The following is a 12,667-nucleotide window of genomic DNA, read 5'->3' as shown; positions in this document are numbered from 1 at the left end:
AGATACTTCTCTGTGCCCTTGCTGTTTTAGATTCTCTAAGTACTTTCTAATGTCAGATAAAATTATGTGTGTGTGGATTTTGTAACAAATTAGATTGGAATATTTGTAGAGTTCTAACCTACAGCCTTTGAAATGTTCTAATAAATTTCGAATCTGGGGAATGGATATATGCGGTTAATGGTAATATATTGTACTCTTTGTATATTTAAAACTTTGTAATAGTAAAAACTATGGGGGAAGTAGGGGGAGGTTGGTAAAAGAGTAAACTTTGACCTATAAGATGAATAAGAAAAATTAGAGAAGGAAAAAAGTCTAGAAGTTCTTACTGCTGCTTTGGCTAAGTAAAAGTGAAATGTTTATTTGTAAATATAGATATTCATAGGAAACTGTATTCTTTACATTTCTCTTTGAGCTTATGCTTCTGCAAAGGGTAAACAGGTAGTATATGTATTTTTAATGACATCATGCAGCTAAAATTAACTTTTTTCTTATAACTGATGTTGAGTGACTTTGTAATGTATTTAGCTGAAGATAAATGGTGGGAAACTCATGTGTTACAGATTTTGGCTTTGTAGGAGGAAAAAGCATCAATAAGCTTCCTTTCATTTTTATAGTAATGTAGATAGGATTAGTCACTATTGCATGTTACGTTTGTTTTGCAGTTATAATTTTGTTATTTTAGAAGTTCAGCTTCTTTGACAAGATTCCATATAGAGGCTACCTTGGGTAGTGGATAGGGGCCATAGGTAAATGTTAGTTATTGCTAACATCCTACTTTTCCTGTTAAATGGTGGGCATATACAAGTATTCTTTATAAGTGAATAATTTATAAAATAAAGCACCTTGTGTAGAGGAAAGTTTCTAACACAAGTATATAAAACATTTTAGTACTTAAAGTTATGAATATTGGGAAGTGGCTATAACAGATAGGATTTTTAAAAAATCTGTTAAGTATTTGAACTAAAATTTATAGTTAATTCAATAAATATCCATTTTTATTTTAAGGGTTCTGATGACTGTCTTGTGAAAATCTGGGCAACAGATGATGGGAGATTATTAGCTACTTTGAGAGGGCATGCTGCTGAAATATCAGACATGGCTGTCAACTATGAGAATACCATGATAGCAGCTGGCAGTTGTGATAAAATGATCCGAGTCTGGTGTCTTCGAACCTGTGCGCCTTTGGCTGTTCTTCAGGGCCACAGTGCATCTATAACATCACTACAGGTAATCATTTTAATCCTTGAAAAATCCTCTGTGGTTACAGTTTAAAGTAAATTTTAAGAAGTCACCTTAATAATCCATTGTATAAAGCCATCTAAAATAAAGAAAGGAATATTTCTCTTTTCTCTATAAATACATGGACTTTAAATATGAAGGAGAAAAATGTCAAATTGGAGCATTTAGCCATTATTGTTACTTGCTATTTGTATGTAAAAATAGGTTTATTATTTGGACTATGTTACTCTTCTTATAAAATTGCTTCTTCTTTCTTTTTCAGTTCTCACCATTGTGCAGTGGCTCAAAGAGATATCTGTCTTCTACTGGGGCAGATGGCACTATTTGTTTTTGGCTCTGGGATGCTGGAACCCTTAAAATAAAGTCAGTTGCTCTTTTATTTCTTAGAATAAATATGTTTAACTTAATGGTTGAAATTGCAAAAGTATAAAGTAATCAACAATAGGAATAATTTTATTTTTCTCCTTGAGTAACATTAATCTTGGCTCTTCAGTGACACCTCACTCTTATCCTTTCCTTTTTGTTTTCATGCTTTAAAGAAAGTTATATGTTAACATGTTTATTTCTTTTTTCTCTTATTGTTTTCCCTAGCTCTTGCTTTTTCAGAATATGCCTGTTTTATTACTACTTCTTTTTGTATGCTGCAGTAACTCCTTTTGGTACTTAGAATGTAATCTTCAGAGTTCCTAGTTCTTTAAAAGAATTGCAGTTATTTTTGTTATCGTATCTACAGAATAGATTTTATTGTGGATCTAGGGAAATTTAGGAAAATGGAATCATTAAATTTTCACTAAACTATACCAAGGTAGATAGATGCACCCTTCCTTCTGCCCCATAATAGCATTTTGCACTTATGCTTTTACCTATAATGATATTTTGGTTTATCAAAATAAGTTGTCTGGACAATACTATGTTTGGGTTCAGGACACTGAGGCAAAGAAAGGTTAAATGACTTTCCCACAGTTAAAACAGTATTTAAAAATGGCAAGGCCAGGACTGTAACATTTCCTTGCCCTCTGGTTTTGTGCTATTTCATGCTGCCTCTCAAGTGGATCTAGTGGGATAAGTGCTATATTTACCCCATGGACAAATCTGTGAATGGAGAGGTGATGTTCACCTCCATTTTACAGATGAGGACACTCAGGTACAGAAATGTTAACTTGCCTGATAATGTCACACTGATAAGTGGCAGAACTGGGAACTGAGCTCAGAGGGTCTGAATCCTAGGCATTATCTTAAAATATTTCCTCAGATGTACATTTAAAAGTAAATTATGTGTACCTGCTTATCTGTTTTTTTCCCTTTAAAAATACTAGCATTTGTTTAAAATGACAGTCTATATAATTGCTTACATATTCTGGTTATGGGTTCTAACTAACATGTGCCAAAAATTAATAAAAATGTACCACAGTCTATAAGATATTAATGAAAGCAGTTCTTTTTATTGCCTATGTGATTTCAGATAAATTTACTTAAGAGTTAAATTTTTTCTCTAAATAGGTTTCAAGAATGTTTTAGTAACTTTCTCTAAGCTGTATCAGTTACGCTTAGCTATATCAGAGCTAATGAATATTAATAAAACTTGTTAAAATGTCGGTTAACAAAATATTCTGTACATTTTTCCCCTAAATGATCACAAGACTGAAACCATTCTGTGTTCAGTAGCTGTGGATAGTGAGAGTTATGCAGTGCACTCTGATTGAAGGCTCTAATTATTTTTTATATTTTTCTCTCCTAATATTCTGAGAAAAACTAGGTTGAAATATATGTTAAGGGCTTTAAATGTAATCACTGTATTGGAATATTACATATATATTGTATATGTATTGGAACTGGTATGGGTAAAATCCATAATTTAATTTTTCTTCAATCTGGTTGATTGTAACCATAAGCATATAATGTCAGTACTATTAATATAAACATATAGTCTGTAATATAATTATGTAATTAATGTGAACATAGTTAAGTGTGGCCTGTTGTCTATAGATCACTATTTTAAATGAGCGATATAGTTGCTTGTATATTTGTGACTTTTATTTCATTATATATTTGTGCATTGCTGTTCTACTGTATGAAACTGAGAACCTGTTACATTTGATTAGAAGTGAGTGTAACAACTATGTGTCAGGTAGGACAGTGACTTTGTTTCATGTATAGATTGTTATATAATCAGGAACTCCTATAAAAATCTATATGTAAAGTTTCCACATGATCCTGCTGATCATGACACACAATGATTTTGAACTTGTTTTTAGAAAGGGTGCCATCTGTTGCTTCTTATTTTGTCCTTCTGTAGTTATTTTTTGAGGCAGCTGAGTTCTGGTGGTGGTGATCTCTTTGGGATATTTTTAATTAGTTATTTTTTGTATTACAGTCCGAGACCTGCAAAATTTACAGAGCGCCCTCGACCTGGAGTTCAAATGATCTGTTCATCTTTTAGTGCTGGTAAGATTTTTTTCCTTCCTGACTCTCCACTTAAAAGTTGTATATTTGAAGGCTTCTAGTGGAACACATAAAATTTTGGAATATACCTACTGTTGTAATGGAAATCATATTCTCTTGCACGTACCAGGGGGTGCTCATAAATTAGTTTATAAATATTTGAACTGTGCTAGAGTTTAGCTTACATACTCATTTGGTTGAGTGTTTTACTAATTAAGTTTTTCTTTAAGAAGACAATAAATCTTTTGTAGGAGGAAATAGTTTCAAATTTTACTGTTAAAGAATAGTAAGTCTTTGAATAATTATCTCATTGAAAGAAAAGTATTTTAAATCTTTTGTATTTTCAATGATTTTGGGGGTACTTATAGCCATAAGTAAATAATAGATTGATAAAAAAAGTAAAATAGATTGATAGACATTCATACATCTTTATTACTTATTTTGCTCAGATTGTTCTTATTTGCTCTTAAAAAAACAGCTGTATAGCAGTGATGAAATTCCAGTTACATTTTGAGTTTATGTAGCAGCATTTTGAATGGATATTAGAATCTTGATAAACAAATTTGATCTGGAGATTTTAAGTGAATTGATGAGAAAATGAAACATGAATTAATGTTCCTGATAATAGTTCTTTCCACAGTTTACCTTTTCTTTTCCTTCATAATTGTGGTTAGCAGTAGTACCAGAGACAAGTGATTGCAAACTGATGACATGAGTCTTATTTTTGCTGTACCAATATCTAAACATCTTTAATTTCTAGCTTCTTGATTTCCACTGCTACTGCCATGTAGACGGTTTTACTTCTAGTATTAATATAAATATAGGCTCTGCATATGCTTCAGGGTACTCTAGATGCAATTTTATATAGCATTGTTTTCAACACTGTGGGAGGGTATTGAGTCTGAGAGAGTAAAACTGCATGTACAAATAGCTGTAATGCCTAGTAAAATGTATGTGCCCCACAACAAAGTCATAATGAGAGTTCAGAGGAGAGGAGGCTTATTGGATTGCAAACCTGGAAGGCCTGTAGTGAAGGAGTTGGGCTTTAAATACTTGGTAGGATTTTAGCAGATGGGAAATAGGGCAGGAGAGGGATTTTAGCAGAATTAAGACATGTTTTCTGATAATATTAACATGATTATGTAATTATTAGTAAAATCATTTGTAGAAGATAGCTTCTATAAATACTGAAAAATTCCAGTCAAAGCTTATGTTAGCAGACTCTTAATTTCAGGTTAGATGTATTATGTTCATTAGGATAAATATGAATAGTTGTAGAATGAAATATTAGTCATTCAGTATATATTATGATAATGTTTATTATGATAATGTTGCTTACATTTCTTATTTAATTTTCAGAGATTTTGAGCTTGTATTTTACTCATAAATGTTTGCTGTTATTCCTCAGGTGGAATGTTTCTGGCCACAGGAAGCACAGATCACATTATTAGGGTTTATTTTTTTGGATCAGGTCAGCCAGAGAAAATATCAGAATTGGAGTTTCATACTGTAAGTATTGTTGAAATGACTTAGATGAGTATGATGTAAATGAGTCTTAACAGTTTATATTCAGGATCCTCTTTTCTGTTCATTTATTTGTATATAGGACAAAGTTGACAGTATCCAGTTTTCCAACACTAGTAACAGGTAAAATAATTTTTTTTGTCAAATTGAATCTAGTTTTCAAATATGAAATAAAGACAGTTCCTATGGTCAGGTTATAATTAGCTTTGTATATTAATTAGCCACCTAGAATAAAGATCTTGACCAGTTATGATGAAAGGTCAATTTTCATCACATTCCTGTTAATGTGTATTTATGGTTTATCTGTAATAATTTATTTGGCCACTTTTTTTTTTTTTTTTTTAAATAATAGGGACTTTCATCCACCCTCATATTTTCTACATATCAAGGTGTAAGGAAACTTTAGTAAAGACTGGAAATACATTATAATGTAATATTTGAAGGAGAAGTGTTTATTGATAATAAATGTAGATGATATTGTGTGTGTTTTCTCATATTCTTGTTTTAAATTTAAAATTATATTTACATCTTGAGTAAAACGTTGAGAGGAAAATCAGCATTTTTCTCTTGGAAAGTATCAATTCTCTTTCTAAGGTAGTAAATAGTGGCCTTGAATCACTTTTGAACGTTAGGAGACCTAGCTACATACATTAGAATGTGTGTATGTATATAACATTTTAAAAGCCTCTGGCGTTTCAGAAATTCTTAGATTTGCAGAAAATATCAGGTAGAATAATCTATTATATTAGAAGGCTGTGTAAGGAAAAGTGAAAGGTTTTTTTAGCGTTTTTAAAAATATAACTATTGGAAAGTGCATTTTGGTGAAGCACATGTGATTTTTTTTTTTTTTTCTTTCTTTGTGGGGTGGGTTCCTTTGCAGGTTTGTAAGTGGCAGTCGGGATGGGACAGCACGTATTTGGCAGTTTAAACGAAGAGAATGGAAGAGTATTTTGCTGGATATGGCTACTCGGCCAGCAGGGTAAGAGATCACATTTGAAATATTACATAGATATATCTAGATCTTTTAAAGTTTTAAAGCTGTTTTACAGGTTAGTGTGAGACTCTATAAAAGCATGTATCATAATCCTATGTTAAACTGATTATTTTTCTGTGATAATTGAAGGCACTTTTGGAGATGAAAATGTTGACTTTTATAAAATGAGTTTTTGCCCTGTATGAATTAATGATACTCTGCAGTTCAGTTTTGTTGACAGTATGATAGTACTATAAGAATAGCTGTACCTTTTACTACTTTTTAAAGAAAACTAGAACATACAGTGTTCCATCTGATGCAGGGGTGATGTAGTATATCCACTGGTCATCTCTAGCCAAGAGAAATTATACTACATGTTGAAATTATCATTTTAGTTTTAATATTTTAACCTTTTTTTTCTATTTGTATTTATGAATAGTAGTCTTGGATGGGGAGCAAAGTATCAGGGCATGACAGCAACAATAAAAGATGGAGAGTGAGCAGCATGGCACAGAGGTCTTAGACCCAGAAAGATATTAAAGTCAGTCATACTTACTCAAGCTCATCTGTTACTAAGTATCATAGCAACACTGCAATCCTGATTTTGCTGACTCCATACAGTGATTTTTTGCCATTGTTTTTTGTTGGTTCAAATTATTCTTAAATACTGTGTTAGGTAATAGTTATCCATATTAACGAATGTAAACTAAGGAAATACATTTAGGTTTTGTCATGCTGATATTTTAATAAATAATATCATTGTAAACAAATACTGCTTCCATCACTTTCAGCCAAAACCTTCAAGGAATAGAAGATAAAATCACAAAAATGAAAGTAACTATGGTAGCATGGGATCGACATGACAATACAGTCATAACTGCAGTTAATAACATGACTTTGAAAGTTTGGAATTCTTACACCGGTCAACTAATTCATGTCCTGATGGTGAGAAAAAAGACTTAATTTTTATTTGGTATAAACTGAAGCTGGTTGTAAAATAGAATACTTTTGTTAAATCTCTTACTTGCTGGCTAACAGGTCTTTTTGGGAGAATGGAAATAATTTTAAAATGCAGGTAAACACGTTTAGCTTGGAAATGTAGATCTAGCTATTTTTTTTAATATTCAGGGCTGGATCAGTAAATAGTATTCTCAGGTTTCACTCGATGATAGCAAATCCCTGGACAGTGATTTTAGCTCAGCTTTTTTATTATACATTTGATAAATTTGAAGATTTTTACCATTTACAGAAATGTCATATTGGTGTTTGTTTGAATTTTTTTTTATCTTTTAATATTTATAATTCTTTGACATTTATAAAATATTTCAGGGTCATGAAGATGAGGTATTTGTTCTTGAGCCACACCCATTTGATCCAAGAGTTCTGTTTTCTGCTGGTCATGATGGAAATGTGATAGTGTGGGATCTGGCAAGAGGAGTCAAAATTCGATCTTATTTTAATATGGTAATTATCAGTCTCTTCATTTGATAGCTGTTAAAGATTTTGGGAGTTGTTAATACAGGTCCCCTGCATATCACAAAGGAAATCCATTTAAGAATTGGGGCAGACATTTTCACCTTAAGTTTCAAAAAAGTTATTTATTCCATACTTTTATTAAATGCTAAATTTAAAATAAAATTGCTTATATTACAATACCTGTTTATTGTGATATAACTAGTTTAGTTTTTGAAATAGTTTTAATAGTGAAACTTGGAAAAACTAACAAGTATGAAATGACAATATAGATAAGAAAAATGTTTCAAAAACCATGTGAAGAAATTATAAATAAATACTGTGTCATTGTATTTTATCAGCAGTCCTCCAGTACAACAGAATTTGATTCAGATATATCAATTTTAAATTAAAGCCAAAGAAACAGGTCTTCTTGCCTTTTATCAATATGGTATGAAGGCAATGGCACCCCACTCCAGTACTCTTGCCTGGAAAATCCCGTGGACGGAGGAGCCTGGTAGGCTGCAATCCATGATGTCGCTAAGGGTCGGATACGACTGAGCGACTTCACTTTCACTTTTCACTTTCATGCATTGGAGAAGGAAATGGCAGCCCACTCCAGTGTTCTTGCCTAGAGAATCCCAGGGACGGGGGAGCCTGGTGGGCTGCCATCTATGGGGTCGCACAGAGTAGGACACGACTGAAGCGACTTAGCAGCAGCAGCAGCAGCAGCAGATATTTCTTTGGGTTAAGCCCTTTTACCCTCTACATTTTGTTTCTTTCTTTTTTTTTTTAAATTGTTTCTTGTTTTATTTTATAAAATAGCTTTAACTTTTTTTTCCTGTTATTCTTTTTATTTTATTTTATTTTATTTTTAAACTTTACATAATTGTATTAGTTTTGCCAAATATCATTAAAAAGAATACATTTGAATCAGTTCTAATGAGGTGGATGAAACTGGAGCCTATTATACAGAGTGAAGTAAGCCAGAAGGAAAAACACCAATACAGTATACTAATACATTTTGTTTCTTAAATGGATATTTGACGTTTTCTGCTGAGTATTTAAGTTGCAGTGGTTTAAAAATATAAAACGTAATGTGCAGTATTTCACACCTCTAACTACTCTCTAAAGGCAGAAATGCCCCTCAGATGCTGACTTTGTGTACCTAGACATTTTTTTTTTGTCCCTTACCATATATTAGGGATGCCTTTGAGCAAAGCAAACAAAAAGGCAGGCATATGCCTACTATTTTAATATGATTAAATTAAAAAATCAATCATAAAACCCTCTAGTAATAAATCATAAAGCAATAGCATTAATATGTGTATAACCAGAATTATTTTGCAAAAAAACTATTTGACAAAACCAGTCATTTGTAAAATATAATGGCTTGTGAAATTTTTCATAAAAGTGACACTCTACTTGATTGATAATCATTGTAAAGTTACTTCTGTGTAATAAGCAGAATAGGAAAGAAATTTTTATCAGTGAAGAAATTAATTGTAGCTGTTGTCAATATGCCTTAGTCTTCATAAGGTAAGATATAAGATTGGTCAGATTCTTTCCTAAAAGTGTTAATTATTTAGATTACAAATGTTAGTGATAGATGGATTTCCTTTGTGATTATGTATATAGAGGAGAATTTTTTAAAAAGTAAATCCTTAATTATGCGCGTGAAGAATTTTTTCTTCTCTCCTTCTCTGTCCTTCTGTTTCTGATTTGCTCCTTTTTGGAACATCTCTGTCAAATAAGGAAGTCCTGTCTCAGTTTGCCTTTATATCTTCAAATGAACACAAATTGTGGGCTACACATGTTAGTTTCATATTTTCAAAGATCTCTGATGTATTAGTAGAGTGTGGAGGGAAAGGTTTCTCTCATACTTGAATATTACTCTCACCTTTCAGTTATGAAGGTGAATTTTTCCTCATCAGGTAAGTTGATCACAATAATACTCCACCTTGTCCATAGATCAAGAATTACAGCTTCTTAAGTTTGAAGTGACTTGCTCTTAGACCATTAGAAGTTAGTGATATAACCAGGAGTAGAAGTCAGCCATATTATGTTATATACTCTGAAATTAGGCAAGGGGTTAGTTTCATTACTGCCTTAAAACGTATTATTTATTTAATAAGAGTTTTAGATAAAGCTATTTTCCTGTTCTTTCTATGAATAAGATAGAAAAAAGCCTATAAAGGATGGAAGAAACAGATTTTTATAATAGAATTGGATGATATCTATAGAATCTTCAAACTATGAGAAAAGAAATAGGCTTTTTAAAAAGGGTTAAAATACCTTGCATTTAAAAAACTGGAACTTGAGCTACCCTTCATTTTGTTAAAATACAGATATTCCTTTTAACTTTTTGCATGATGTTTACAGCTTCTAAAGTATTTCTACTTCCAAAATGCGTAATACCTCATTTGGGTCTCATGAAACCTCTCAATATAATTGGGGTAGGTTTTATTGTTATTGGTTTTATGAATGGAGAAACTGTACAGAGATGAAGTGATTTGCCCACGTTTACCCAGATCACTAAGCTATCATATGGGCACTTGGAGTTTAAACCCATGTTTTTTGTCCCCTGCTAATGTGTTCTTAATGCTATGCTGTCTCTAGTTACGGTTGGTTGTTTATATATAGCTAACTTCCAGCTATGTCCAGTTAGTAATATTTCCAGAAGGAAAATATTTTCATAATGATAGGTTTGAGGTAGATCTTTTGAGATCTTATTATTTAGCTTGATGGTTTTTTCTTGTCTCTTAATTTATAAGGTATCTAAGTGCCCTACTTTTTGCTCTTCACTCCTTTGTTTATTTCATTTTTTTTTTTAATCTATAGGCAGATAGAAGATAAAGCATCCAGCATTGCTATTAAGAAAATAAAAACCATTTGAGGGAGAAGTAGAAGCTTGTGTTCACTATCTGCTATCATGAATGTTGAGTTTTGGCTATAGTTATAATCTTTGGCTGTGTGTAGCTAATCAGTAAGTTTTTGAGTTACTAAAATAACATAAAAGTTGACAAGTACAAATTCAATCCATGGTATTAAATTGTATGTATTTAATTGTATTAGATCATAAGTTCAATTTACTAAACACTTTTTGAACACCATGTAGAGGGACTCATTATAGGGCCTTGGATGATTTAAAGGATGAATAATTCTAGTGGAGTATACCCCATTTTTAGACTAGAAATGGTAAAAGTTAACACAAAGTGTTGACATTAAGTACTGTTTCATGTGAGTTTCAAAATTGAAGCTTAGAATTTTCCATCAAGCCAGAAAATAAGGGATGTAAGTTGTACCTTTAAAAGAACAAAATTTCTGTATACAAATTCTTAAAAATATCAAGTATATTTTGAGACTACTGCTTTGAATTTTGTACTTGAAATTTATACCTTTACAAAATGTAATGAAATCATGTGACAAATAATTATTTTGTATTAATCAGCATTTTACTGCCCTTTTCTCGCCTGTTAAGAAAAATTTAAAAAAATTTTTTTAAGTAAAAAATCTTATATCTTCAAACTATCTTTAAAAATCCACATTTCACATAATTATAATTTAACAAATTTATTAATAAAGGTAATAGATTTTAAAATAAGAAAACATTTTAGTATGGCACATGCTATCCTTCAGATAAATATTCTAATTCTTTTTTTTTTTCTGTATCAAGCAGTTTTTAAAATCTTTTTAAGACCACCTAAATCTGTAAACAGATTAAAAGATTTAAGATTGAGAATTGAGATAAAAATGTTTTAATTCCTTGTCTGCTTACATAATTCCCTAACTTATTTCAAAATCTTATAAATAGATTCTCAACTTGCTGGTGGTATTGTCTAGAAAAACTGATGGGGTTATTTTCCTTACTTTTATTGCTAGCTTTCCTCTTAATAGAGGATCTGCATGATAAAAGCACTTGAAGGGGTGTGTGTTGGGTTTGTTTTTGTTACTTCTAAGATGAGTGAGATGGTTTAACTCAGGACAAAATGGAATAGACAATACATGCTCCGCTCTCTCCTGCCCCTCTGTTTCCTCTTTTAACTAAAAATAAAATAATCTTAACATAAACTTTAAAAGTATTTGTTGAAAAAGCATACTGTGTAAGGCGGAAAGTTTGAGCCCTTTTGTGTTTTTAAAGAACCAGAGAAAGAAGCTGAAGAGAAGATTAACATGAGATAACTTTATTTTTCAAAGAAAAACAACAAAAAAATACTAATTCTAGGCCTTAAGCTTTACTTATTTATGTTCATCTAAAAACTTAGTCAGTTATTCATATTTCAGCTGAACAGATCCTATGTAACTTAAGTATTCTGGGCAAAGCTTGAGTATTGTGGGATATTTTATTGAAGGTTGATAGTAAGACTATTTCAAACTAATTGCACAGAGTTGAGCAAGCCCACATTTTGTCTTTGGCAGTGGCAGGAGATAAACTTTATCTTGTTTTGATAAGGGTTGTTCTGAATTCTAGTTAAGAGGCTCTAAAGTTCTATTAAATGTGAAGAGGCAGATAAATTAATCCTCCAAATAACTTGAAAATGTGTACAAACTCTTAACTAAAGTTGAGGGCTTTTGTAATATTCCCCATTCTCTGAAAGAGATAGGCAAGTTTAGAAGTTTTAATATGACCATAAATGTTCCTAAAAACAGAGTTGTTTTTATACCCCTTTAAGTTATTACAGTACAGCTAAGTTTTAAGTACAACTTTAACTAAATGAATATTACGTTGATATGTAAAGATAGGAAAAGAGACTTTGAAATTTCTTAGTACTAGGACATTTGGAATTTGTAGATCCCATTTTAGTAGCTTACGTTGTATGTCTGGCACTTCTGCTGTATCTTTTCTGCACTCTTCTCTCTATTTCTGTTCTAGCTTTGTCTGTCTGTCTTTTCATATCTTTCTATTTCTATAATGTTTTTCAAAGCTCTAATTTTTGCTCTTTGTCTGGTTTTGATATTGAAGAGTACAATGTCTCTGGCTAGAAAGCAATTTTACTGAATTTGAGTTTTGCTTTGCTTTTGTTGTTTACTGGGTAA

The 12,667-nt window shown here is 31.5% G+C and overlaps 1 protein-coding gene across 5 annotated transcripts in view; it reads left to right on the top strand.

Moving 5' to 3' along the window:
* PHIP (pleckstrin homology domain interacting protein) overlaps positions 1 to 12,667 on the top strand; it is a 128,407-nt gene that overhangs the window by 52,176 nt on the left and 63,564 nt on the right. For all 5 annotated transcript variants that reach the window (XM_027550985.1, XM_027550984.1, XM_027550982.1 and 2 more), the window contains exons 8-15: positions 1,006 to 1,227; positions 1,502 to 1,602; positions 3,614 to 3,684; positions 5,090 to 5,190; positions 5,288 to 5,328; positions 6,086 to 6,184; positions 6,970 to 7,123; positions 7,508 to 7,642. In XM_027550985.1, coding sequence (XP_027406786.1) covers positions 1,006 to 1,227; positions 1,502 to 1,602; positions 3,614 to 3,684; positions 5,090 to 5,190; positions 5,288 to 5,328; positions 6,086 to 6,184; positions 6,970 to 7,123; positions 7,508 to 7,642 — 924 coding nt within the window. The remainder of the gene's footprint in view (positions 1 to 1,005; positions 1,228 to 1,501; positions 1,603 to 3,613; positions 3,685 to 5,089; positions 5,191 to 5,287; positions 5,329 to 6,085; positions 6,185 to 6,969; positions 7,124 to 7,507; positions 7,643 to 12,667) is intronic.

Source organism: Bos indicus x Bos taurus, chromosome 9, assembly GCF_003369695.1.
Source record: "Bos indicus x Bos taurus breed Angus x Brahman F1 hybrid chromosome 9, Bos_hybrid_MaternalHap_v2.0, whole genome shotgun sequence".
NCBI classification, from domain to species: Eukaryota; Metazoa; Chordata; class Mammalia; order Artiodactyla; family Bovidae; genus Bos; species Bos indicus x Bos taurus.
This window is presented reverse-complemented; position numbering and strand designations above follow the sequence as displayed.